The sequence below is a fragment of the Oryza glaberrima genome, chromosome 1 (assembly GCF_000147395.1).
Source record: "Oryza glaberrima chromosome 1, OglaRS2, whole genome shotgun sequence".
Taxonomy (NCBI): domain Eukaryota; kingdom Viridiplantae; phylum Streptophyta; class Magnoliopsida; order Poales; family Poaceae; genus Oryza; species Oryza glaberrima.
In genome coordinates, this window is record NC_068326.1 from 37,488,200 (window position 1) to 37,515,376 (window position 27,177).

General features: G+C 40.9%; 3 protein-coding genes and 1 long non-coding RNA gene across 6 annotated transcripts; 2 read left to right on the top strand and 2 right to left on the bottom strand.

The window, feature by feature from the left end:
* Positions 1-211: 211 nt before the first annotated feature.
* Positions 212-8,558, bottom strand: LOC127760530 (uncharacterized). Of its 3 annotated transcripts, none has more exons than XR_008015092.1 (6): positions 8,441-8,558; positions 8,255-8,344; positions 2,964-3,060; positions 2,000-2,158; positions 1,801-1,925; positions 212-1,641 (listed from the first exon to the last, which is right to left on the bottom strand). It is a non-coding gene; the product is annotated as an uncharacterized LOC127760530 (long non-coding RNA). The 3 variants fall into 3 exon arrangements; XR_008015093.1 differs by having other exon boundaries at positions 213-1,341; XR_008015091.1 differs by having other exon boundaries at positions 212-1,925.
* On the top strand, positions 3,226-8,217 carry LOC127760529 (potassium transporter 5). Its single transcript, XM_052284811.1, has 9 exons — positions 3,226-3,510; positions 3,763-3,985; positions 4,284-4,532; positions 4,724-4,774; positions 4,878-5,138; positions 5,261-5,313; positions 5,501-5,615; positions 5,709-5,963; positions 6,547-8,217. Exons 1-9 carry the CDS (start codon positions 3,346-3,348, stop codon positions 7,518-7,520), a joined length of 2,346 nt encoding a protein of 781 aa, XP_052140771.1. The 5' UTR covers positions 3,226-3,345; the 3' UTR covers positions 7,521-8,217.
* Positions 8,559-11,250: 2,692 nt separating the features above from the next.
* LOC127756176 (uncharacterized) lies at positions 11,251-12,609 on the bottom strand. Its single transcript, XM_052281579.1, has 2 exons — positions 12,369-12,609; positions 11,251-12,269 (listed from the first exon to the last, which is right to left on the bottom strand). Exon 2 carries the CDS (start codon positions 12,255-12,257, stop codon positions 11,559-11,561), a length of 699 nt encoding a protein of 232 aa, XP_052137539.1. The 5' UTR covers positions 12,258-12,269; positions 12,369-12,609; the 3' UTR covers positions 11,251-11,558.
* A 7,240-nt stretch (positions 12,610-19,849) lies between these two features.
* On the top strand, positions 19,850-25,800 carry LOC127760569 (beta-glucosidase 5). The gene is made up of 13 exons (XM_052284851.1): positions 19,850-20,047; positions 20,195-20,258; positions 20,595-20,653; positions 20,864-20,939; positions 21,037-21,108; positions 22,894-22,981; positions 23,492-23,750; positions 23,834-23,949; positions 24,037-24,251; positions 24,698-24,726; positions 24,944-25,046; positions 25,161-25,248; positions 25,361-25,800. The coding sequence occupies exons 1-13, from the start codon at positions 19,865-19,867 to the stop codon at positions 25,593-25,595; spliced, it is 1,587 nt and encodes a 528-aa protein (XP_052140811.1). The 5' UTR covers positions 19,850-19,864; the 3' UTR covers positions 25,596-25,800.
* Positions 25,801-27,177: the final 1,377 nt, after the last annotated feature.

A 27,177-nucleotide genomic window follows, 5' to 3' on the forward strand; every position in this document is an offset into this window, starting at 1 on the left:
TACCGCACCATCATCATCGTCAGTGGTACGGATTGCTATGCTTCGTCAACCATAGTGGCATCACAACTGTCCCTTAAAATTGCGGTGTCCTTTTTACTATTTTATTTTATTTTTTGATAAAAAGGATTTTGAAAATATCTTTTTTCTTCTTGTGCAAGGGAAGACGAACACGGTCAACATTCAATAAGGACGCGAGGCTGCAACTGGACACCAAACAACGGTGACGACATCACACGCGCGGGCATAGTTATATACGTGACGAAGCACGAACAGAACAAAACTGCCCGTCAAAGCAGGTACTGCTAAGCATTCATGGATTGCTCATTGTTGCTTCTTGAATAACCCCACTGGCCTACTAGCAAACTCAAATTAAAATTAAGTATCTTAATCAGTAAGATATAACCCTACCTGCACCTTTGCCACCTTATGTGGTTTTATTCAAAAGGAGAACGGAAAATAAGCCCAAAGATACCAAGGCACTCTTATCGTCCCAGCAAATTCTACCGTACGATTATATGTTCGCTCATCGCTCGCCGTAGAACCGTGAAGGTAAACCAGCAGCATTAATCTTTTTTTTTTTTTTTTTGCGGGGAAAAGGGTGATATATTACTCATCCGCACCCAAAACGTGCGGGATAAAGTTACAATTATCATCCGGCCAAAAGGCAGTTAAGGACTCACATCTACCTTTATTTGCTAAGACATGACAGTCTCTGCTTTGACCACGACTAACTTTTTTTATGACAATCTCCCTATTTCCTTTAAGAAGGAGCTTAACTTCCCTGATCAGGAATGCCAAATCGGACATGGCCTTCTCATCAGAGTGAATCAATTGCACCATCTCCAAGCAGTCCGTTTCCACAATGATGGGCAGCAGCGTCCATTGTAGCGCCATGCTGATCCCTTCCCTACAATCTACCATCTCAGCTTCCAGAGCACTTGCCGGTCTGTGCAAAACACCACAAGCCGCAAAAATTAGGTTCCCAGAGCTGTCCCTGAGAACAGCGCCAATTCCTCCCTTCCCATCACTAGGGTGATGAGCCATCAACATTTAGCTTCATCCAGCCTTCCTGTGGTCTTATCCAAGAGCTGGATTCTGCACTTGGCTTGCATTGTCTTGGCAAAGGCATTGACGACCCATATTGAACCACATGTTTCCCTTTAATCAAATTGGCATTCGGGTGTTGTCGAATCTCCAACAGTGATGCCATATAACTGATGATAAAACGTTGGGAAACCTCCACCGGAATTGCTGCCTTTCCATGAGTAATCCCATTACGTACATACCAAATTCGCCACAGCAGCATCATGAGCCCCATGCGCTCCTCCTTTGAAACTCTCCCTGAAATGTCAAGGATCCAGTCAGAATCTTTCCAGTTGCTGTCCGGTTTGCAGGAGATGGCATTGGTGTTTCCCATGGCTTCCCACAGGTACTTCGCATGCGGACAACGACACAGAGCGTGAGCAACATCCTCTTCCTCTGTTCCACAGATGGTACACAAGGAGTTTTGCTCTAGATTCCTTTTCTTCTTATTCACCATAGTTGCCAGACTGTTAGTGACAGCTCTCCACATAAACACCTTGACTTTTGGGGGCACATTACAGTTCCAAAGCTGGTTCCAAGCTTTACCAAGCTCATTTCCTGATGAGCTTGAACTATTATCAGCACTAATCTACCAGCTACGTCACGCAGCAAGATCAAACTGAACATGGAAAAGTCTTGCATGCTATTGATGTGCGCTAGTCTAGAAGCAGCAAAGTAGAATTGATGTGCACTGCCATTAGCTGAAGACTTGCGTACCTTGGAAATCGCACGCGGTGATAGATACATGCCACCTTAGTCTTTTGCCGGGTCTACATGCCACCTTAGTCAGGCAGGTCTTCCTTAATTTTCAAGAATTCACACACTTGACACTTGCCACCGTCCTACACAAACAAGTCACCGGTGAATAAATGACCTGGAAGGCTGGATCAGTAAAAAATCTGGGAGAGAACTGTACATGTATCAGTTGCCTGTAGCAAACATTACTGCACCTGTAGCAGTTGCATCTACTGTAGCACGTTGTCTTCGAATGGATGAGCAAGATTAGCTCAAAACTACCAAGCCGTGCTTCTCTGACTTGCTTCAGAGAATCGAAATCCCTTTCTTTGAAAGGATCCTGCACGAGAAAGAAGCGAGTGGTCAAGTCCACGTTGCAGTTCAACATGAAAGGGAGTTAAAACTTAACAGAACCAGCTTGCAGAAAGATGCTTCTCATCTTTGCCTACGATAGCTGCTCAAGTTAGCGCCCAACAATATTGAAGTCATACTTTTGGCAACAACTTGGGCCGTTATACACTGTTCAAAGCTTCTGACTAATCAAATGGCCAAAAGGTCGTTCATGCGAACGTGACTTGCTCGTGCTGAAGGCAAAACTTTCCTAATTGTACTTCACACTAGTAGCCAAGTGAGGTTTAAGGTAGGTGATCCTCTTTTTAATGGCCGTTTGTGAAAATCAATTTGCACAACTAGGTTTGTTATTAGTGCATGATTAATTGAGTGTTGACTATTACAAACTTAAAAAATAGATCTTATTATTATTATTTGAAAAAAACTTCTATATAAAATTATTTTTTTTAAGTGACAGCAGATATCCCAGCAAAATAGTTCGATCATCCTTGTGCAAAAAGGACTGGTAGCCTGGAAGGATTGAGTGACATCTAAAATCTCGCATTCCTTGCATCTATCCCTACTTGATGATTAAGTCTGCAGACAGAGTATTTTTCCTGAGATAAGTGATGATTTCTGCAGGCCAACTAGCAAAGCGACATATATCCTGAATTCCTGATAAACTCTTAACCGTTGAAATGGCATGGAAATGAGGTTTCTTTCCACATTCATGAAGCAAGCAGACGATAAGTTGGAACTGAACTGAAACGAAATGCTTATGGAAAGTTTTACTGGTATTCAGCACGAGAACTCACAAGTCAGAGGTGACAGGACGCGCTTCTGAAGAAAAGTCACCGTGCCTTTCTCCCTTTAGCCACCTTCACTAGTTAATGCAGATCACAAGATTCACAGCTGCAGCACAGAAGGAAGACTCCGTGAGTAAAGCAAATGATAACAATATTTGACTACACTAGCATAAAATGAAAAATCCAATTAGTTGCACTGATTTCCCGTCTATCCTGTGGCGCCATTCATACTTCAGCATCACAATTCATAAGACAAGATCTCAAAGGTTGCAACTTGCAAGAAAATAACAAGTGTCATGCTTGCCCCACCCATACATGCCTATATAAGCCAAGTCACGCATGCTTAAACAACACAGAAGGTCGGCCTGAGCAAACATTCCATACACTGAGAATGACCGAGCCTCTGCACACAAGCAGCAATGGAGGCGCTGAAAGGGGTCCAAACGCTGCATTTGAATCGGAGAAGACGCTGCAAACAACAACAAGGTTGCAGAGATTTGATTCACTGCACATGGAAGCTGGAAAGATTCCAGGTGGCCAAAGCCATACAGCCAAGGTTTGTTCTTCAAACAGACAATTGAATTCCTATAACAGTATACACTTTTTCATGAACTTCAACTTAATAAGAATACTCCCAGAACTTCACAAAATGGAGGAAGAATATTTTGAAAAGAAATGTTCTGCAGCAACTAATATACTATCTTCTTTATCATCTTAAGTTTTGCATGACTAGTGTAGCAAGAAGAAGAGATCTTCATGTGAGCCGAATGCAATCTGATTTGAGAATATGCTTGATGCTGAAACACAGGTTGGATGGGCGACCACACTACACTTGGCCTTCCAGAGCATAGGCGTGGTTTATGGGGACATGGGGACTTCTCCCCTCTATGTGTTCTCCAGCACCTTTACCAACGGGATCAAGGACACCAATGACATCCTTGGTGTTATGTCTCTGATTATCTACACTGTGGTTCTCCTCCCATTAATAAAATACTGCTTCATTGTTTTAAGAGCAAATGACAATGGCGATGGTGAGTAAACATCTTTCATACATCTTCAGAACACATGTATATGGCCACAGAGAAGTCCTTCGAACAACTAAAGAATTATGCTTTTATTGCAAGCAGAGTTTCTGCAAGATAAAAACTCAAAAGCAACTTTACCAAGAAAAGAATGATCAATGGGGCAAACATAAAGAAATATAAAAAAATACTCCAACCACAGTGTTTAAATGAATTCCCTGAATAGAATTATGGCTTAGAAACCATATGCATGCAACGATTTATTTCATCATAATTTCACATTTCTTATCAATTTTTAATCTTGCAGGTGGAACATTTGCACTTTATTCCTTGATATCTCGGTATGCTAGGATTAGCTTGATACCCAATCAGCAGGCAGAAGATGCAATGGTCTCACACTACAAGTTAGAGTCCCCCTCAAATCGCGTCAAGCGGGCTCATTGGATTAAGGAAAAGATGGAAAACAGTCCAAATTTTAAGATCATACTTTTCCTAGTAACAATTCTGGCAACATCTATGGTGATTGGTGACGGCGTACTAACTCCATGTATTTCAGGTGAGTTTTCTTTCACTTTCTGGACTCATTGCTGATGATTAAATGGCTATAATGTAAAGTTGCATGGAAGGGATGATTGAAGCAGACATGGGTTATTAAAAACACGATATCTCCCTTCTGAACTGCATGAACACATGCTGAAGTGTTTCAAAGTAACTCATGCATTTTTTTTCTTTTTGGTAATATTATAGTGCTTAGCGCTGTTGGGGGGATCAAGGAATCAGCAAAGTCCCTGACTCAAGGTAAACCAATCATTATGTGCCTCACTGTATTTCAGAGAGAGACTTGAAAAGCCAAGTACTGCTCAGGATGTATTTGATTTGACCTTTTTGGCCCTATCAACAGGACAAATTGCTGGCATCGCAATTGCTATTCTGATTGTCCTCTTCCTTGTTCAGCGTTTTGGCACGGACAAAGTTGGTTACTCATTTGGCCCTATAATCTTGACATGGTTTATCTTTATTGCTGGTACTGGAGTTTATAATCTGTTCAAACATGATACTGGTGTTCTAAAAGCATTCAATCCCAAATACATTGTGGACTATTTTGAAAGAAATGGGAAGCAAGGCTGGATTTCCCTTGGAGGTGTTATATTATGCATTACAGGTACTACTACTCTCATGATCCCCAACATTATTACTTTGCAATAAGCCTCCAATCTCCATGTTATCACCACAAGATTTTGACAGATAAGTTTTGACACGTATACCACATCTTTGATGAAACAGGGACAGAAGCAATGTTTGCTGACCTTGGTCACTTCAATGTGAGAGCCATTCAGGTAAGGAAGTACTTTTCCTTCGAATGCATGCACACAAAAACTAATCAACCCAATAGCAAAACTCCTAGCCTCCTAGGGGTACTATAAGACAGGGATTGAGATCCATTTGAACTTTGTAACTGTTGTTCTTGATTTTCATACTACTATACTTAAGACATTTAAAATAAATATTTTTGTTGCGCTGCAGATTGGCTTTTCTGTAGTTCTCCTTCCTTCAGTACTACTGGCATACATTGGACAAGCTGCATATCTTCGCATCTATCCAGAACACGTTGCAGATACATTCTACAAATCAATTCCAGGTACAAACAATAACTAAAGACAGCAAACAAATGCCATGATTTGCACATTTGAAATATTAGAACTGACAAAGAACTCATTGGCATTGTTATCAGACCCATTATATTGGCCAACATTTGTGGTGGCAGTCGCAGCTGCCATAATTGCAAGCCAGGCTATGATATCTGGTGCATTCGCAATCATTGCTCAGTCCCAAATTCTAGGTTGTTTTCCACGAGTTCGTGTGATCCACACCTCAACGAAGTTTCATGGGCAAGTGTACATTCCAGAGATCAATTATGTATTGATGGTTTTATGTGTAGCTGTTACAGCTATTTTCCAAACTACAGACAAGATCGGCAATGCATACGGTAAGCCTCAGCTCGAGAAACAAGTATCCCTTCCTTCTAAGTTCTAACCCAATATAAACATGGAACAAGTGATTCAATACTTGAACTCAGAGCATTTTTACTCTAAGATAGAGAATATTCTTTCTCAAGAACCATACGTTTCCTGTTTGGTACAGTTTCTCTTAATTCCACAAACCCATCTAAAATCATCAATTATTTGAGGTAATTTGATGTTACTGTGTCTTAAATAACCAAAAAGATATATACTATAATTGCTCTAGACCTGATAACTGCCCAAATCTATCAGGCAAGACTGCAAGCAAATCGTAACATTAACAGAATGGTACTGCTTAAGCTGTGAACTAAGCCTAACAAATATTACAGTATTTAGCAAGAATCTAGATTCTAAGTAAGATTGACGGTGTCGGCATAAGATAAATCAACAAAATTCTACAGATTAGTCCCTTTATCCAGTGACACCAACGATTTTATCAAATGTTCTTTAAAAAGCAAGGATGGACATGATCTGTCAACATGTTATGATAACATTATTAATGTACCAGTTTTATGATCAGACATCTCATATCATCACTATATTGTGCAGGTATTGCTGTTGTCTTTGTGATGTTTATAACAACACTACTAGTCACTCTAGTGATGGTCATGATATGGAAGACAAGTCTTTTGTGGATTGCACTCTTTCCAGTAATATTTGGTGGTGCAGAGCTCATATACTTATCTTCAGCATTCTACAAGTTTACTCAAGGTGGATACTTGCCACTAGTTTTTTCAGCCATTTTGATGTTTATAATGGCCACATGGCATTATGTTCACGTTCATCGGTACAAATATGAGCTCCGGAACAAAGTATCAAACAATTATGTGGCAGAGTTGGCAGTAAAGCAAAATCTTGCCAGGCTGCCAGGAATAGGTTTTCTATACTCTGAACTTGTGCAAGGCATCCCACCCATACTTCCTCATTTGGTGGAAAAAGTACCTTCCATTCATTCAGTACTTGTGATTATCTCCATAAAGTACTTACCGATCAGCAAGATAGAAACAAAGGAACGGTTTCTCTTCCGATATGTGGAGCCAAAAGAATACAGGGTATTCCGATGTGTGGTGCGCTATGGATACAATGATAAAGTAGAAGATCCAGCAGAATTTGAGAGCTTAGTTATTGAAAACTTGAAGCAATTCATCCACGAGGAATCCCTCTACAGCCAAAGTAGTCATTCCCTTGAAGGAGAATCAATAAAAGAAATAGGAGGTGTAACGGATCCTACCTCTGAAGTTCAAGATGCAATGTCGTCCAGAAACAATTTAGACCAACACACGACGGAACCAAGAAATGGATGCATGGATGAGATACAGTCAATTCACAAAGAGATGGGGAATGGTGTAGTCCATCTGCTGGGAGAAACTAATGTGGTGGCAGAACCAAACGCCGATTTCCTTAAGAAAATAATAGTTGATTATGTCTACAATTTCATTAGGAAGAACTTCAGGCAACCAGAGAAGATCACATGTGTTCCCCATAATAGACTGTTGCGGGTAGGAATGACGTACGAGATCTAGACTGATGGTGATGTTCTTGGAAATCTGAGTAAGTACTCAGTAACTAATTATCGCATAGAAGATGTCGTTCTCAGTGCTGAGTGAGGAAATGCACAAGCAAAAAAACGAGGGGATGAGAAATCAGCATTCCTAATCCTGACCATACCACAGAACATGCATGGAGATTCATATGATGTTTTCTTTTGGAGAATCAGAACTTCAATATGTAACATAGATTGTATAGTAGTATAGCATATACACTAATACACAGGAAGAATAACTTGTTATTTTGATCAATATGAAACGTCCCTAGAGATTGATAGTAATCTAGCATATTTATTGTACTGTAAGAGTGTTGGTACTTGAAAAGTTGAAATAATCAAAAAGGTTGAAGGACCAGCATATATCATACTTCTTCCGTTTCACAATGTAAGTCATTCTAGCATTTCCCACATTCATATTGATGTTAATGAATGCTATCTAGATTAACATCAATATGAATGTGAGAACGGAGGGAGTATTTATCTTGTGTGCGATTCTGAAAGGAAAGGCAACTGTGCATGATTGACTCCAGGTTCGGTATCAGTATACCAAAGCTCAAATCGATGCACAGGAGCAATTCCATGGTGCCAATCGAACGCGAGTTCGGGACAGGTGAGGAAACTAGCAAGAAGTTGGCGCAGAGGCATTCCATCGAACAGTTCAGAGGCATGTGATGAGAGAAGCAAAATCCACGGGACATCGAGAGATCGTACCTATGCATTCCGCCCAGGAACCCCAATCCACATGCTCCAGCATCCCATCTCCGCTACGACTTGCCAAGCCACCAATCCGCGTCTCCATTCCTGCGATTCCGACATAATTTCCAGCGAGATCAAACAAGGAGGAGGAGGAGGAGGAGGAGGAGATCGACGAACGGGCGCGGCGAGAAGAGCGTATACCACCGATTCGCGGCGAAGGTCGCGCCGTCCAGGAGCCGCCAGGGAATCGGAGGGGTCGCCGGCGCGGCAAGCCTCCGCCGCCGCGCGCACCGCCGTTGCTGGCCTCCGCCGCGAGAACAAATGGCGAAACCGATGCTGAGTTGGGCCGGAACGGCATTCCAGGCTGCGTGCGGGGAATGGGCCGGAACGGGATCTCGAGTTACTACGTGCGGCCCATATTGGTTGGGGGAGAACAGGATTCTGACTTGTGGCCCATAATAATTGGGCCGGAAGGGGATTTCGATTACTTGCGGCCCAATAACGGGATTGGCTGAGCCGGGATGGCCCAAGAATGGGAATGTGTTGGGTTGGAAAGGAACAGGATTCTACCTTGTGGGGCTTGATACGAATGAATTTTAGAATAAGTCTATTTTACCTCTCTCATCGCTTACTCATGATTGAATCGTTTTCCTCAACCTAAAACCAGGTGTAACGCATCCCTCATCTTTGAAAACCGATGCAAATCGACTCCTTCGACGGTTTGGGAAACGGTATTTTGCTAACGTGGTAGATTGACTGTGGTTGACTCGCTGTTAGCGACTCCTCTCTTCCCCCTCCTCTCTCTCTCTCCCTCTCTCTCCTCTCTTTTCCATCTCTGTTTTATTTTGGAGCACACACAAACTTCGACTCGCAAGACGCACATTGCCGATTCGATTTCAGAATTCACAAGCTGTTTTGATCTTTCTGCAATCTGCTTAAATAGACGGAGGCTAACGATAGGTCTCTAATCTCACGAAATTTCAGTTAAAAACGCACTCTATGTAAACGTAACCATGAGGATCAGGACTTCAAACTACACCACTACACCTCATGTGGCTCAACAAATCATCACGCCGGTATGATTGAAGTATCTTTCAACACAAGACTACACGAGTAACGTGCATGAACACTGAATATAATAGTTTGGGGTTGTGAGCTTAAAAATGATTGCTTCAGTCAGGAAAAACCCTGGCTTTGTAAGGGAATATAAAAGAACGATTATGGCAGGAAACAGCAAAGGTTTCCCAGAAGGAAACATGTACAGCTACTCGGAGCAACACCAATTGGAATCAAGCTGGAATTGATCATTTCGATCAACTGAACCGACAGCGTCTGTTTGCGGCAAGCAAGTCAGATTCCACAACTAGCTTACAACTCCATCGTTTGCTTTTCAGCTTATCAGCTGCAGCTAAGATTTAAATTACAGTAATCTTATAGTTGCTTTTCGGTATTATGACTGCTAAGATTATAGGCAAAACGATGTGGCTGTCAATCTGCTCGGAAGGCATAGACTTAATTTTGAGCAGATCGACAAATCATAGCTGCTCGATCGCATGCTCCACACATCTGATGATGATCAACAAGGGATTAAGCAGGCAAGCAGCTGACAAAATGCTAAACGAATGACTCGAGAGTTTGTTTTTCCGCGTGGAATTAATTAGGTCACACGATGCTAATGTTCTTATCATGCAAGAAGTATGTAGATAAGCTGGTACATACAGCTGGCCAGGTTGTTCATATATGTTATTGTTAGAGCTAAGCTGTTCATCATTGCCCAGCTATTGTACTACTAGGAGCAAGTTCAATAGTATAACCAGCAGTTGGCTCCAATTACATCCATGTCATTTTACAGTTAATAATAGAACCAACCTATACAATAGAATGGCTATACTATGCTAATTACAGTTTCATAATCCAGGAATTAATTAAGCATGCACATACTTGCGTATGATCAAGAGTGAACTCTGTCTCTATAGGTAGTTGTGTTGTCGCCTGAAAATAAGTACCAGTGCCGTGCCATGGCGTGAATCTGGCGCATGGGGTCAGAAGGGGTGGTGATGAGGCCCACAATACGTGTTTTTAATCCGCGAGATCGACTGCACGCGAGCTTTCCGCATGGGAACCTGTGCTATCGCCGGGCTGCAGATATGTCGCTCGCTTTATTCTCTCTCCTTCGTTTTCTCTTCTCCATGTAAGAATAGCATGACGTGGAAATTTTTGCAGCCTGCTGTGTCAGCTTATTGTACCTGCTCGAAGTAGTACTGATCATGCTGCTGTCCAACAAACAAACGACAGTACTGTGCTGTCAGGTGGCCCCAATAATCCACTGCTTTCGCTAAAGTGCAAAGCAGAAAATCCATTAGCTAATCTAATAAGTAATAAAGCTAAAAACAGTATGGATAATTGGATACATCAAGGCATACCGCCAAAAAAAGCCAATCAAACTGAGTAGTACCTGCAGCTGCATGCATGTTTCTGATTTCTGAACATGTTCAGTATCATTCAAAAAATGGATATGCTATCATCTGCGTTCAGAGATAATGCTACCTGCTACGTAGTTGGGACTTGGGAGTTAATTAAATAGTATCATTAATTCGTCGTTTAAATAAATTGTTCTGCACCGACGATGCACATCGATTGGTTAATTATCATGCATGCATAGTCTTGTTGCTGGCAATAGGTTGATCACTGTATTCGCTACCCACCAACCAAACACAGGGATACAATGAGATGGAGCCATCAAGAATCAGACAGATATTCGTTTATCTACCGTTTATACTAATTAGTCCATTAAGTTGGCGTCTTTAGCTTGATGCTTTTAATTATCTGCATTTTTGCCACCCAAAAGGGAGCAAGAACTTCTTGTCTCTTCTTCTATTATCCCCATAATTTGTCAGATATATAGATGAGTGTACAACCCTATGCAGAGCAGTATTCAATTGATTTCAAGAAGAAGAATATATATATTAATTACTGCACATTACATATATTAATTAGACGAGAGAGATGACATAATATTTTTCATTACAAATTACAAATAAGCTCAAAATACACAAAGATTTGCACAAGATTTACATCTGTCCCTGCAGCAACCAAAACCATGGGGACTCCCTTCAGATCTTCGCATTACGTACGCACCATGTAATTCAAGCTCCGTATACATAGACTCGTATGTGTACATGATCGATGGCGCCATGGCGGCGAGGCGATGGGCCACCGCGTGATCGAGCTCGCGCGCGGCCTCGCCGGCGTTCGTGCTCTGGGCGCGCGTGGCGCGACGCGGCGCGGCGCGGCGTGGACGGGACGAACGTTCGACCGATCACGCGGCGGATTCCGTCATGTAGGGGAGCAGCGCGACGTGGTTCTGGCGGCGCAGCTGCTCGTAGAAGCGCCTGATGAACTCCTCCGCCTCGTCGTCCACGGCCTCTTCGCCGCCGCCGCCGTCGGCGTGGCCGTAGTCGCCGTCCTCCTCCTCCTCCGACGAGTAGTTGGAGACCCGCACGGAGTAGCCGCCGGTGGTGCCTAGCAGCGGCGAGAGCCCCGGCGTGCTGCACTCGTCCCCCGGTGCGAGCAGCTCATCCCGCACCATGAACCCCGGCGAGGACGGCGCCGGGGAGGACGCCGCGGCGGCGGCGTATCCATAGTACTCGATCCTCTGCAACGCCGCCGCCGCCGTCGCGCTCGCGCCGGCGTCGACGACGTCGTCCTCCGCGCCGAGGCAAGGGAAGTAGGCGAGCCGCCGCCTCGACGCCGCACCTCCATGCACGACGTCGGGGCTGTTGCTGCACGAGAACTCGTACTCCCGCCGCCGGCGCAGCGCGCCGCCCCCGCCGCCGCCGTGGTGGTGGGAGAGGAGGCTGGCCACCGAGCGCGCGACGGCGCGGTTCCGGCGCTTGAGCCGCATGGCGAGCTGCATGCCGAGCAGCAGCCTCCGCTTGGAGATCACCCCTTTCCTCACCATGAAGAACACCGCCCGCAGGTATCCCCACATCCTCCTCGCCGCCGACTCCACCTCCATTGCCAAGAAAAGCTTCCCAAGAATCAAGATCAAATCAGGATGCTGTTTTTTTCCACGAACACGCATAAAGGATTACACGTTAATATATTAGAAGATAAAAGTTATAGTTACACAACGCAATTAGCCAGGCCAGCTTATGTCAGACGAAGAGGAAGGGAGAAAAACAAATCAGGATGTTGTTGCATGGATCGATCGAATGATCATTCGATGGATTGCAAGAAATGGCATTTGCATTGGGTTCATTGGTGGTGAGGTGGTGTATATATACTCCGTATATAGGAGTAGGGATTTAAACGATGAGCAGAGCACGCAAGGGGGAGAGGGCAAAAGCTGTCAGAAAAAATGAAATTTTTTTCTTAACCAGGAAGGCAGCAGAAGGAGGGGGAGCGTGGACATTTTGGCGATGCCTTTTCCGGTAGGTGGCGCCTCCGCTTCAAACTCCTTGTTGCCTTTAATCAGCAAAAGCATGCAAAGGAATTCGTCAAGTTGTTTGAATTCTGCAAAGCAAATATTCGAATTAGTGCTCGGTTTGGATAGACAATGGACTAATAATGGAAGTACTCCCTCCATTTTATATTATAAGTCGTTTGACTTTTTTTTCTAGACAAACTTAATTAAGTTTGATCAAGTTTATAGTAAAATTTAGCAGTATCTAATAAATCAAATTAGTTTCATTAAATCTAATATTTAGTATATTTTAATAATATGTTTATTTTGTGTTAAAAATACTACTATATTTTTCTATAAACTTAGTCAAACTCAGACAAGTTTGACTAGAAAAAAAGTCAAACAACTTATCATATGAAATGGAGGGGTATATATTTAGGCCTCTTATAGGTTGAGCTACGACTGATAAGCCATAGGAAAAAGAAAAAAACAAAGCAAAAAAAAATATTCATGGGTAAGTTTATATATCTATTGTTAGCAGTTTAAAAGTTATGGCTAGAAAATAGACTTCCAGAAAAATTTGGTTCTTGCCAGGTAAAATTCGAATTTTTGTTACAGCTGATAAGCTAACAAACAGATAAGAGTTGTAATTACTGCATGGGCAATTTTTTCTATGTAGAGTACTGTTTATCAGTTATTCAGTAACGTCGAGCAGTAAATTCATTAGTGGTCACTGGTCACTTGGTCAGTACAGGATGTAACATATATACAGATTCGTAATATTAAAATATGTCACATCTTGTTATAGATTCGTTTTTTATGGAATGGGGGAGTACTCGGAAGTGAACTGTGACTGAATTGGTAGGTTTTCAAAATTCAGATAAGCAAATCGCTCCTTTTCTCGACGGCAACACAGTAGCTAGGAAGACCATGGCAATAGCAGCAATGTTGTCCACGGCAGCCACGTGTCGCCGGTGTCTTCTTTCCTTAACCCCGGATCAGCCTCAAAAGCGGTAGCCATGAGCCATCACCTCGCATTCTCATCACACATTTCGCCTCAGAACGTTGCCACATGATCATCAGCGGCGTCACTTTCAGAGACCACAGGAAAAAGCAGAAGAGCATATTATATCGAAAGGAAAAATAATGCGAAGAAACGATCAGAATCAGTGGACGATTGATTGATTTCTAATTTCTTCTCACGACATTGAGCAGAGCCACCAATTCAGGGGATGCTCACACTCGTGACCTTGACTTGGAACCAAAGCCAGGATCTTTCTTACTTCTTAGCCGCTTAGTAGTAGCTAGGAATCAGGATTAAATTAAGGTAAATTGTCTTACTCTGATAGTCTGAACTAGTGTGTTACAGCTTAATAACACAAAGTTTGAAGGAAAAACAGGCAGAAGCTTGGGCTGTCCCACTGCAAAAGTCGGTCCAGTTAGCTTCGTGGATCGATCGAAGTATGTGATACTTCACCTGTTCTATGCGAACGGGAGAAGAATTTCTGCAGCTGTCTGCTTGATCAGTACTGTACAAGGCGTCAAGGCTCAAGAATGGAATTTTTTTTCTCTGTACTACTACCATGCTGTGAACGAGTAACCCTGTTTCTACGTAGCATTAGCATCTGCATTTCAGCATACATGTTTTATCTGAATACTATCAGTGCTAAGTTGCATCTGAAATTCTGAAGGTGCTCCATTTGATTTCTTACAGCTTTCAGACAGTAGCACAGCTGTTATTACTGATGAGAGTTTCAGGCTCTGCTTGAATGTTCAGTTTCCACGGATTGTCGATCGTGTGCTTATCCGAGCTTGACACCTATTGATTAGCATGAACAAACCATCAATCATAACGCCACTTCTCTGCAAACTGCTCGATCTCATCTTCAATCTGTCCTGCAAAGCGAACAAAAAGGGTTCAGAGAATTATCTGAAATAAAGTTCAGAAAAGTGCAGTGCCGAAAGAACATCGCACAACACAAGCAAACATTATTACCAGGGCTATTGTGCTTGCCTTTTGCTCCCCTTTTCAACATCTACTTTTTTTTTCTGTTAGTGCCTAACATGAATATAATGGTGGATTCATGGTTTTGGGTTGATTAATCTGTTGTGCTAAGAATGCACAACTCTGTCTTGTCTAACAACCGATAATATAATAGGAGTGTAGCTGCTTTGTCAATCTGCTTAATCCTCTTTTTGTGCAAGTTGTACACTCGATCTTTTCTCTGAACTGATCTGTCGAGAAAAGCTATAGCACTTGTTCCTTTACTAGCACTAGTTCATTACCACTCACTTCTTCCACTAAGAAGGCAGGTTGTTTGCATCATCTCCTTCATCTCCATGTATATAATTTGTAAGATCAAGACTCAAAATGGATGTATTCTCAAAAAAAGACTCAAAATGGACACTGGTTCAGCGAATGTCGCTTCAAAGTTGAAATAGTGAATCCTTTAGGCCCTTGTCTAGATGGGCTGAAATCGCAACCAATATGCAGTACATAAAAGGGCCACAATCTAGTTCAATGCATGTACATTGGCCCATCCAATTATCCAAACTAGTCTAAAAAAATCTTGCTGGTGGTAGTCACCCCACCTATTCTAGTTGTAGTTTTTACATATTACCTCTTAAATTTCATAATATTACATAACAATTAGTTATAAATGGATAACCGCACATAAAATTTAATTGAGATGAGTATTCCTTTTAGAAAAAGGTGGGTAATATATTATCGAAAAATAAGCTCTTTTAGCATTTATTTTAGGTAATATTATAATAGTATATTTTTTTCCTTTTATCCGTAGAGCATTTAGCTACTCCCTCCATCCTATTTTAAACACAACCATGAGTTTCTGTGTCCGTCTTATTTAAATTTTATTATGATTAGTATTTTTATCGTTATTAGATGATAAAAAATAAATAGTACTTTATGAAAAAAATTAAACAAGACGGACGATCAAAATTGGACATGAAAACTTTTGATTACGCTTAAAATGGGATGAGTAGTTCCTAAAAAAGCCTACATCCATGTCTGGCAGTAAGGATAAGCCCAACTGTCCTACAATACAGCGCCTACGACTGTCCGAGAAAATAGCGTATTACTTTTTAGAATAATCTGTTAAATCTGCCAAATTTTTTTCAATTGCGCTGTTTCATCCAAAAAAAAATACAAATATGCCACTTTTGTTGCTAAATTTGACTAGTGATGTCGAATCAATATGTCTGGATTATACATTTCTATACAACTTTAAAATGATGGTGACTTGGTGAGTCATTAATCTATCACCACCCCCGCCACCAACAATCTTTTGAAATGAAGAAATAATACATGAGACTAGAGCGACTACATGTCAACCACCCTCGCTACCAATGATAAGAAAAAATAATAGTGGTAAGAGGATCCACATATCAATAAAAAATAATATAGAGACTAAGAGATGATGTATCCAAAAAATAATGCGAAAAATATGTAATCTAGTGGTTGCATTGGTTGCAGTAATATGAGTAGCACATAAGGTTCTGAGTTCAAATATTTATAGGAGCGAATTCCAGATTAGGTTGTTTGAGAAGTTAAATTCCCAATTAAAATATTGTATATATCCGGTTGGATGTAAAGACCAGATAAAGGTTGTTTGAGAGGCTAAATTCACAATTAAAAGGTTACATATATCCGGTTGAATGTAGATGCCAGATAAAGAATGTCCATGATAGCTGTCAAACTCGTTCATTTTTTATGTGTATATTAAGAATTCTTTTCAGGTTTTAATTTTTTTTAGAGATCAAACTTGCTAATTCCATTAACAAAAACACCGACGATAGCGGTAAATTTACAAGGTAAACACCAACGGTAGCGGTAAATATGCCACACTATATCATTTCGGCCATTAGGACCAGATCCGACACGGATCCCAATCATATGCAGTACTGAATATATAGAGAGGGGCTATTTGAACAGTAATAACAAGTTTAATAGTGTCATCGATTGTTTACTCAAAAATATTTTTTATGGCATAAAAAAACTGATAAATACAATAGCTGGCTGCTAGTGCTATCTCTGCACAAGTACAGAGACTAAACGAGCTACACCATCGTTCAACTTGTCGCCATCCCATTGGTCAACACCACTCAGGCCCCCGAGCCAGTTTTGGACCCTTTAACTTGCGTTGGGGTTTACGCTGCAGCCGGCGATAAATCAAGCGCCCGCTTTTCTCTTTCATTGCATTCTCTCTTTCAACTCAATACAAATATTTTTTTTAACTCTTATAGCCTGCTGAGATAAGACTACTGTACCTGCTATAATTTGAGTTTACGCGAACAGTGGTGTTCGTCAGTACTGGTAAAACAGTGCTGGATTTACTGTTTTGAAATGCTGTAGCGATTTACCTTAGCCATCGTTGTTCTAGCATCCGATCTAGTCCGTCCATTTTAAATCAACGGTTGATAGGAGGGGCTAATGCCCACAACTATAGGCTTTGCAATTCTGCATTGGCACAGTCTAATATTTAACTCCCAAAAATTCTAAATTGGGACTATCAAAATAAAAATTGGGCTCATCAACCAGTTAATTCCCTCCTCTAAGAGAAACCCAACAATTAAATCCCAGTAATTTGTTGGTTTACCACATAAGCATGGGACCACTTGGTAGTTGATCGGCCTCGAGATGCGCTCGTAGCGCAGTGGCAGGGGTTGCTGGCATGCACCCCCGTTGGTCTGGATTCGACCCTTGTCGAGCACGCTCACTAGGAAAAATATTTACCTCATCTTTCTTAAAACTATTGTCCATTGACACCAAGTCATTTATTTGTGTCCAACCTTTTTAGTTGATCGGCCTCTTCCCCCCTCCATGTACGCACACCCGATCCTCCTCTCCCCTGCCTGCAGGTGGAGCCACCTCACAGTTCGTCGCGATCGCCTCCAGCCAACCAGTGATCGGACTGCTGTTCTTATCTTAGTCTGTTGAAAAACGAAGCACTGAGAGTATACCGTAGCCATTCGTGTTATCAAGGAGGTAATCCCCTAGCCAATGTCAGTGATCCGTTGAGCCCTAGCCAAACGACAAGCTATTGATCATGAACGACAGCTCTTCTGCCGCGAAAAAAAAAAAACCCCCTGATAACTGATAAATGCATGCAGATTTATTCCAATAGCAATCAGTAGCAATTTAGCATCGTTTCAGCAGCATTTCAGAACAGCTGCAGCAATCAACATTTTAGAACAAGTGCAGCAATCAGCATTCAGCAGCACCAGTACATACACCACAGCACATACGCACGAAAAAACATCAGCATATACTTCCTGTTAATATTTACTCTTATACTTCCTGCAAATATTTTCAGTGTATACCCCTATAGCAAGTACCAAAAAAAACAGCATGCACAGATGATTTCAGTGTATACCAACCGACCAAGCCATGGTAGTGCCTGACCTCCCAAACCAGGGAGGCTGACTGGTCCCCTCTGTCCTCTGTCACCGCCTGAATGTTGGAGGACGGCGGTTGAGCGGGATGATGGGGAGGCGCCAAGTCACAGAGACCATGCTGTTGCCCCCGTTCCCAACTACCCCTCATTTTCCGCGCACGCTTTTAAATTGCTAAATGGTGTGTTTTTTGTAAAATATTTTTATATAAAAATTGCTTAAAAAATCATATTGATTTATTTTTGAAAAAAATAATTAGCTAATACTTAAATAATTACGCGCTAAGGGCATCACCAACAGTCTAACAATAATCTATCCTTAAAATTTAATTTTTGGGTTTTCTAAACTGAAAATAGGTGGTGAAAAACCCCTTCTTCCAAGAGATAGCCTAAATTCAATCCCAAAAACTAAAAGTGGACCCTTCTGTTAAACTACCAACAGAAATTCTAGTTTTTTTTCCTTTCCCGTGTGCAGAAGGAGATCGCCCCGACACGGGAAGGAGAGGAGAAACGTGGAAGGAGGGGAGAAACGCGTGGAAGGAGGGGGATTGGGAGTCGTTCTCTCGCCCTCAAATACACGTACCGAGAAAATTGGAGATGTGAACTCCAAAACGTCCAGAGCTCTTTTGGGAATATGTTGGACCATTTTTTTAAAACCAAAATCCCCCCAAAAAAAAAAGGATTGGGGATGGAATAGATAGACTGAGCATCACCAACAGTCTACCTATATGATTCCCAAAACTAATTTTGAGGGATTTTAGTCCAAGAATCAGCTCCAACAGATCCTCTACTCTTTTACCCGAGTTTTGGAGTTCCCTTCCCCCGGTTCCTCGCTCTGTTTATATGCGGGCGCGAAAGTCGCTCCCAATCACGCAATCCCGGCTCTCTTCTTCGTTCCCGCGCGTGGGAGATAGCGATCTTTCTGTGCGTGAAAGAAAAAAACAGAATTTTCTCTTGGCAGTTTAATATAAGGGCCCACTTTTAAGTTTTGGGGATTGAATTTAGGCTATCTGTTGGAGGGAGGAGTTTTTTCACTTCCTATTTTCAGTTTAGAAAACCAAAAACAAATTTTTAAGAGAAAATTATAGATAATCTGTTGGTGATGCTCTAATGGACCGCTTCATTTTTCGTGCGTGGGATATGGATTCCAACCCAGGTTGCTGAACACAGCTGTACAGAGCGAGAAACCAGGATTTGGGAATCATAACTATTGGGCCTGAGAAATGGGAGACTGTTGGATTAGATTTCTCAAAAAAAAAAAATCCCCTAATATTAGGATTGGGATTCATTTAGCAAATCTGTTGGGCATGCTAGAGGAATAAGCAACTGTTTGATCTGTAGTTAGGCACTTTTTTTTTTTTTGAGATCGATGTGTACTAGGCAGCAACCATGTTTGATTAGCCAGCACGCGATTCTTGTGTTAATAGTTGCTACTGTAGTGTACTAATATCAATACTGTACAATTCACTGCGTTTGGTTGGTGATGGTGTGAGAACCCATTAGCCTTTTTTATCCTGGCGCGAAAGGCAACGTAGTTTACCAGTTACATTGACCTGGATAGTACTCTAAAGCTTTAAGTTGAAATATTTACAGTAGCAAATTTTAGATTGGGTTGTTCGATGGATTAAATGAAGCAAATTTCAAATTGAGTTGTTTGATGGGGGTAAATTCTCAATCTAAAATGATTTTATATATCCGATTGGATATAAAGGTTGGGAAAAAAATACCTATCTAAGAGAAACAAAAAAAATCAGCCTCCTTATCCATTGGCCCACTTTTGGACATGGACAAGTGTTTGTATATGCCTGGATGAAACTGGAAATCAAACCACCACAACCACACGTACTCACTCGCATGGCTGCAGCCATTGCCGTCGTCTACCTCTCCCTACTGCTGCTGCTGCTGCATGGCGCGGCGCCTGCAGTTCTTGGCTACACGCGAGGGGATTTCCCGGAGGATTTCGTCTTCGGATCCGCCACCTCGTCGTACCAGGTAGTAGCAAGTAGCAACTCACGCAGCTTCGGTTGGAGCGAGATCTTCTTGGCTATCAGCTGGTTCTTGTTTTCATTTGAGAATTTCTACTGGGCTCTATGAAAATTCTGATTGTTTTGGGTGGTGAAATTTTTGTCTGTCTGGTAGTATGAGGGTGGTTTTGATGAGGATGGTAGGAGCCCAAGCAACTGGGACATCTTCACTCATCAAGGTAATTAACTGACAAGGCTGGGATTCTGGCCTTGTTTTTTTTTTTTTACAAATACTCCCTCCGTTTCTAAATATTTGGCACCGTTAACTTTTTAAGCACATGTTTGATCGTTCGTCTTATTCAAAAACTTTTGTGAAATATGTAAAACTATATGTATACATAAATATATATTTAACAATGATAGAAAAATAATTAATAATTACTTAAATTTTTTTAATAAGATGAACGGTTAAATATGTTTAAAAAAGTCAACGGCGACAAATATTTAAAAACGGATGGAGTATATGTTCTTGTGTGACAAATATCTAAAAATGATGTTCTTGTTTGTGATAACAGGGAAAATGCCGGGCAGAAGCACAGCTGATGTCGCCGCCGACGGGTACCACAAGTACAAAGTATAGCTCAATTTTCTCTGGATGTAAATCCTCTTATCAATTTATCTGCTATATTGTACCTGAAGATTTGTGGCTTCTGTCTGATCTGTCCTCAACTCAATGTCTGGAAGGAAAAATATTCAGATGTCATGGCCAAGTACTTTGATGTTCTGAAATGAAAGCTCTAACCTGTTTTAAGTTGTTTTGACATGATTTATTATGATGGTTCAGGATGATTTGAAGCTGATGGTTGACACTAACCTAGAGGCTTACAGATTATCCATCTCCTGGTCGAGGATTATTCCAAGTATGAGCATTTCAGAAGATTTTTTATTGTTGTACTTGTATGCAAGAATTTTCAACATTATTTCTAATTTCTTGTTTTTGAAACTAACGTTTTTCAGATGGGAGGGGTGATGTCAATCCAAAAGGGCTACAGTACTACAATGACATCATAGATGGGCTAGTGAAAAATGGTATGCCTATTTGCATTAACCTATGAAGTTTTGGTGTATTCCCTCTCTGGTACCATAATTCTTAATGTTTTGGACAATGACATAGTCTCCAAATATATGTTTGACTATGTTTTTTTATTATAATACTGAAAAAAATACCTGTGCGTTGCAATGGGTAAAGACGTTTTTTTAGTCTTATATTAAGAAATGATCAATAAATTAAAATATTGGGATCGCTATGCATTATAATTGAAAAAGTTAATGAAAATCTTTCCTGGGTTTTGATCCGAAAGCCTTCCTTCCTTTTTTTAGCCCTAGTGCAGTCCGCTCCCTCCGTCCGTTTGGCCTGCTTCCCTTCGACCCAGCCACAAGTGGAGCTGTAAGCCCAACTTCCTCCCGAAGTCCCGTACGCATAAGCCCAACTCTCTCCCGAAGATAGTCCCTCCCTCCGTTTAGCCTGCTTCCCTTCGACCCAGCCACAAGTGGAGCTGTAAACCCAACTACCTCCCAAAGTCCCGTACGCGTAACCCAACTCCCTCCAAAAGATAATCCTGTGCCCGTACGGTTGCCGGAGCAAATCTCCCCATCAAATTCGACCGAATCTTTCTCAATCACCCAAAATTGCTTGAGGGTTATCGATCTACTCGATCTTCTCTTCCTGTTTTTTTCCAATATCAGAGCGTAAAACTCAGGATAAAAATGACCAGGAAAGATTGCCGTCATCATCCAATTGAGGGTTTTCGATCCAGATTGCCGTCATCATCCAATATTGGTTGAGGGTTTTCGATCCACTCGATCTCCTCTTTTCGTTTTTTCCAAAACATAAAACTTAGGATAAAACGACCGATGAAGATCGCTGTCATCATCGGCAACTCTTAGATGGAGATTAAATCTAACGAATTACAGACGAATCAAAAGAGAAAATCATCGAGAAAATGATGGGAGAGAAGTAGCGAATTCATTTTTACAATAAAATTGGAGGAGGAAACGCACTATCAATATGACGGTGGCACGGCGCCAGGGTTCAACTCGGGAGACGTGCAGCTAAAACAAATCAGATTAAAAAACCGGATGAGAAAACCAAAAGCGCACAGGAGGTGCGTGGTGAATAGATCGGATTAAAAAAACCGGACAAGAAAAACCAAGAGCCTTAGCGCGTGCGAAAAAAACTCTTTCACGTGCAAAAAAAAATGGAAAAAAATACCGGTGTCAATAAAAACCAAACGGACTTTTTTTTACTGGTGAGAACTTTTTTTTCCTTTTTTTTGGGGGAGTCGGATAATTTTTTTATGACATTGTTTTTTTAAGGACGGCTTTTTTTTTATCGCTTTTTGAGTCGGACTTTTTTTACGTTTTTGCATCGGGCTTTTTTTTTCTTTTTTACAGACAACGAAATTTGCTGGTTCTTTTTGAGGAGTAGAGATAAAGATTAAAACTGAAACATAAAATTAAAACCGATTCAAACACGGATGACGTACCAAAGTACTGGCAACAATATCTTCAATTTTTATAATAGTAGAGATATACAATAAATAAATATATTTTTACTTTTATTATAGTACTTTGTAAGACATTGTTCTAGTGACTTTAAACTAAATATTTATAAAGCTATTGATAGTCAAAATTAGAAAAGTTTGACCTTAATCATATCTGAAACGTCAAGAATTATGGAACCGGAGGGAGTAGTGGTGAATGGTGACAAAACACCTTTTACAATCTAAAACTTAAATAATGGAAATTCGTTTCACACATTTTGACCTTTTTGTTGCACTGTTTTAAACCCTATGGCATTTTCAATTTCTTCAGGGATTCAAGTCCATATCATGCTTTATCAGTTGGACCTACCTCAGGTTCTGGAAGACGAGTACGATGGATGGTTGAGTCCGAGAATTTTGTAAGAGCCCTTAACTTTCTCTTGTGCTGATAGTATTGCTCTGAAGTTCATCTTGTCCAATTCTAGTTCGTAAACTTTGAACATTAATAACTAAAATTATAAGCATATTTGGCATGTAAAACTATATAAAAAAATATACTTCAATGCATTTTTATAATATTTTTTTGAACGACCCACACTACAAATATTATATAATATTGGTCTTGTAGACATTAACAAAATAGTTTATGAGTACTAACCGTCAAAGTTTATACAATTTGACTATTTGACTTTATAGTACGCCTTATAAAAACAAATAGAGGGAGTATATAAACAAACTTGTTGGGCACAACAAAGTACTCAATGAATTAACGGCTTTACAAAAAACTAAAAGAGATGCTCCAGGGGCCCAGCGACAGGGAATTGAGCGAATTGATCATAGGATGTTATAGAAATGATCACAAGTTACCTAGTGATATTTCATAGAGAGTGGACCTGAAATCCTAATCTCCAGTGTCACTGCAAACGCAGGGAGGATTTCAAAGCATATGCAGATGTGTGCTTCAGGGAGTTTGGAGACAGGGTTGCACACTGGATTACAATTGATGAACCTAATGTTGCTTCAATTGGGTCTTATGATTCCGGACAATTGGCCCCTGGGCGTTGCTCTGATCCTTTTGGAATAAGAAAATGTACAGTAGGGAACTCATCTGTGGAGCCATATATAGCAGTTCATAACATGTTACTGGCACATGCATCAGTCACAAAACTGTACAGAGAAAAATACCAAGTGAGTTATCATGTATTCAGAATTAGTAGTAGCATTGTTCAATTGGCCAAATCTTTGTGTTCATAAAAGAGTTTTACATATAGGTCGCAGGAAAAGGAATTATCGGCATAAGTGTTTACACATTTTGGGCTTATCCATTAACAAATTCTACTGTCGATTTAGAAGCAACAAAAAGATGTCAGGACTTTATTGTCCACTGGTATGTCATGTTGACTCTTTATGTTTGCATCTGAATATTAATGTGAAAAAATAGATGGGGCAAACAGAGTTGTGGTGCTCTTTCTAGGGTACTAAGACCCTTGGTATTCGGTGATTACCCACAAGTAATGAAGAACATTGTCGGTTCTCGCCTTCCATCCTTCATAAAAGCCCAATCTGAAGATGTCAAGGGTTCTCTAGATTTCATTGGAATGAATCACTACTACTCTCTCTATGTGAATGATCGTCCTTTGGGTAAGGGCACACGCGACTTTGTAGCGGATATGTCAATTTACTACAGAGGTAAGAACTTTTCTGTCGATGAAGGCATTATTGGCTTATTGCTGCACTGCACTTCCCTAGTCATAGGAGCAGGAATTTTTGGTACATCTGTCTAGCAGTAATATCTTCCTTTCAAAGAACTACTAGCAACAACACATAATCAAATACTCCTACAATCTTATGAAATCTACTCATTCTGTTTCATATTATAAGACTTTCTAACATTGCCTATATTCATATATATGTTAATGAATCTAGACATATATATGTGTTTAGATTTATTAACATCGATATGAATATGATCAATGCTAGAAAGTCTTATAATATGAAATGGGGGGAGTATGTATATATATGTATTTAGATTTATTAACATCTATATAAATATGAGCAATGCTAGAAAGTCTTATAATATGAAATGGGGGGAGTATGTAGCATGTGCAAAATCTAATCAAATCCCTCTGATTCAGGTTCCAAGACAGATCCACCACCTGGTAAGGTATGGTTTCCCATCGATGTCTGTTAGATATGCTGCTGTGTTGAACTGTTTCAAACCTGAAAAATACCAAAATAGGAATTTTCATCTAATTCAACATATTAAAAGCAAATATGCAATACACACTTAAAAAAGATAATACAATTTGGAAGGAACAAAATTGCACCCATTATTCGAGCTGTGAGTTGTGACAGATCTTATTTTTTATTGCGGAGCGCAGGCCGCTCCAACATCTATTGGACCTGACCCACAAGGATTGAGATTGATGGTGCAGTACCTACAAGAAACCTATGGGAACCTTCCCATTTATATCCTCGAGAATGGCAAGTTATTTGTTGTGGTTCAGTTACTCCACTGAAAATTTGCCAATGTTTATGCAGACTTGTACTGTTCTTTTTTACCTTACATATTTGGTTTCTCTTCGCCCTTCTCTTCAGGTTATGGATCAAGCAATGACACTGTCCATGACAATGACAGGGTTGATTACCTGAAGAGCTATATAGGGAGTATCCTGACTGCAGTAAGGTGAAAACATCGCCAAAAAGAGGAAACAGATAGGATAATTTTCAGGCAAATGCTTTGCAGTTTGCTCTGAAATTCTTCAGACATTTTGATCAGGAAGGACTCCTCTCTGCAGGAATGGCGCCAACGTGAAAGGCTACTTCGTGTGGTCATTCGTGGACGTGTTCGAGTACCTGACGGGGTACGGCCAATCGTACGGCCTCTACCGCGTCGACTTCGCCGACGAGTCGCGGCCGCGGCAGGCGAGGCTCTCCGCTCGCTGGTACTCCGGCTTCCTCAAGAACAGGGAGATGGATGTTGATCAGAGTGAGCTCGCCATGGCAGCAGCAGAGTCACGAGCTCAGCAATGAGTTGCATACACCTGATTTGGCAGTAACATTATAGCAAGAGTTAAAATTCTTGAAAGACATTGTAGCAAGAGTTAAGCAGAGAGGAAGTCACCTGGTCTGGCTCTCTGTCACACATATTTACTCAGGACTTGCTCCTGTACACGAAATACAGATTATGTGGTATAAAACAATGTCATCAAATATTATGAGATTTTTTTCGTAACCATCGTTTGGTATCTATACTCTATAGTACAATTTTAATAGATTCCAATGGTGGTGGTGAGTGATGAATCAGCCACCCACCACCACCAACTCCCTGATAAGTGGGGTCCTGATAAGTGGGGTCCTTGTTGTCAGGGTGTATGTGACTTTCAAATTAACATATGAAAGTGATGGCAAAAGCAGTTTAGATGATCTATACAACTAGGGATGAAAACGGAGCGGATACGGACGGATAATGCTCATACCATATTCGTTTTCATATTTTTTACCGGATACGAAAACGAATACGGATAGCTCGAATACGGAAACAAATACAGATTATCTCAAATACGAATAAGAATCGAATATGATCGGACACGAATACGGAAACAAATTTTTCTCGGAACAAAAAAACCAACTCAACTTCTAATAGAAACAAATATCAACATATATAATTATATCATTTTATATAAAATTTAAATAATATTAATAGTATGGACTAGTGTTAAGAGATAAACTACTATTAAAATCTATAAAGGTATATTGAAGGTTATAGAGTTAGAAAGAAATGGGGTATGTCTCATGGGTCCTGCGGATATCCGAATAGCACTGTTCACCGGATATCCGAATTATTATCCGTATCCGACGGAAACCCTGATACCATATTCGTATTCGTATCCGGGAGAAAACATCCGTATTCGTATCCGTATCCGAAATATCCGAGAATTATCCGATCCGAAAAGTATCCGTATCCGTTTTTGTCCGGAGCGGACGGAAACTATCCGCTCCGTTTTCATCCCTATATACAACTTTAAAGGATTCCAATGGTGGTGGTGGGTGGTAGATTCACCACTCATCACCACCAACTCCTTGACAAGTGGGGTCCTTGTTGCAGGGTGTATGTGCCTTCCAATTTTCCATATATGAAAGTGATGGCAAAAGCAACTTAGATGATTAGAGAAAAATAATAGAGATAATTTGTTTAGCACTTCTAACATGTGTATAATAAGATTTTCTTTTTTAAATTTCCATTGCAACGCACAGGCATTCAACTAGTATTGACAAAGAGGGTACACCACGTAGGGTTTACAAAACTCAGTTTATGAAAAATGCAGACTTTGCGGACCGGCCCAAATACTCAAACTGCTCGGTTTTTAGGTAAGTTCAAGAAAAATCAAACTGAATTTTTGACAAAATTTGACCAGATTTTCTCTGGAGATATGGGCCGGGCGGCCGGCGTCTGCCTGCAACCTGCACACGACGACATACACTCTGATGCATCCACAAGAGACAAACGTGGACGAAAGCATCTATGCTTTGCACCGCTCGCCGTATCCTCCCCGTGGCTTTCACCTGCCACCTACTCCACCTAAAATACACTACTCCCTCCGTTTCACAATGT

Coding starts and splice junctions, on each gene's coding strand:
- LOC127760529 (XM_052284811.1), top strand. CDS start 3,346: ATGACCGAGCCTCTGCACACAAGCAGCAATGGAGGCGCTGAAAGGGGT. Junction 4,775..4,877: donor AGCAAAGTCCCTGACTCAAG/GTAAACCAATCA, acceptor CCCTATCAACAG/GACAAATTGCTGGCATCGCA. Junction 5,139..5,260: donor TGTTATATTATGCATTACAG/GTACTACTACTC, acceptor TTGATGAAACAG/GGACAGAAGCAATGTTTGCT.
- LOC127756176 (XM_052281579.1), bottom strand. CDS start 12,257: ATGGAGGTGGAGTCGGCGGCGAGGAGGATGTGGGGATACCTGCGGGCG.
- LOC127760569 (XM_052284851.1), top strand. CDS start 19,865: ATGAAACTGGAAATCAAACCACCACAACCACACGTACTCACTCGCATG. Junction 23,950..24,036: donor CAGGACTTTATTGTCCACTG/GTATGTCATGTT, acceptor TGCTCTTTCTAG/GGTACTAAGACCCTTGGTAT. Junction 24,727..24,943: donor CAGATCCACCACCTGGTAAG/GTATGGTTTCCC, acceptor TGCGGAGCGCAG/GCCGCTCCAACATCTATTGG.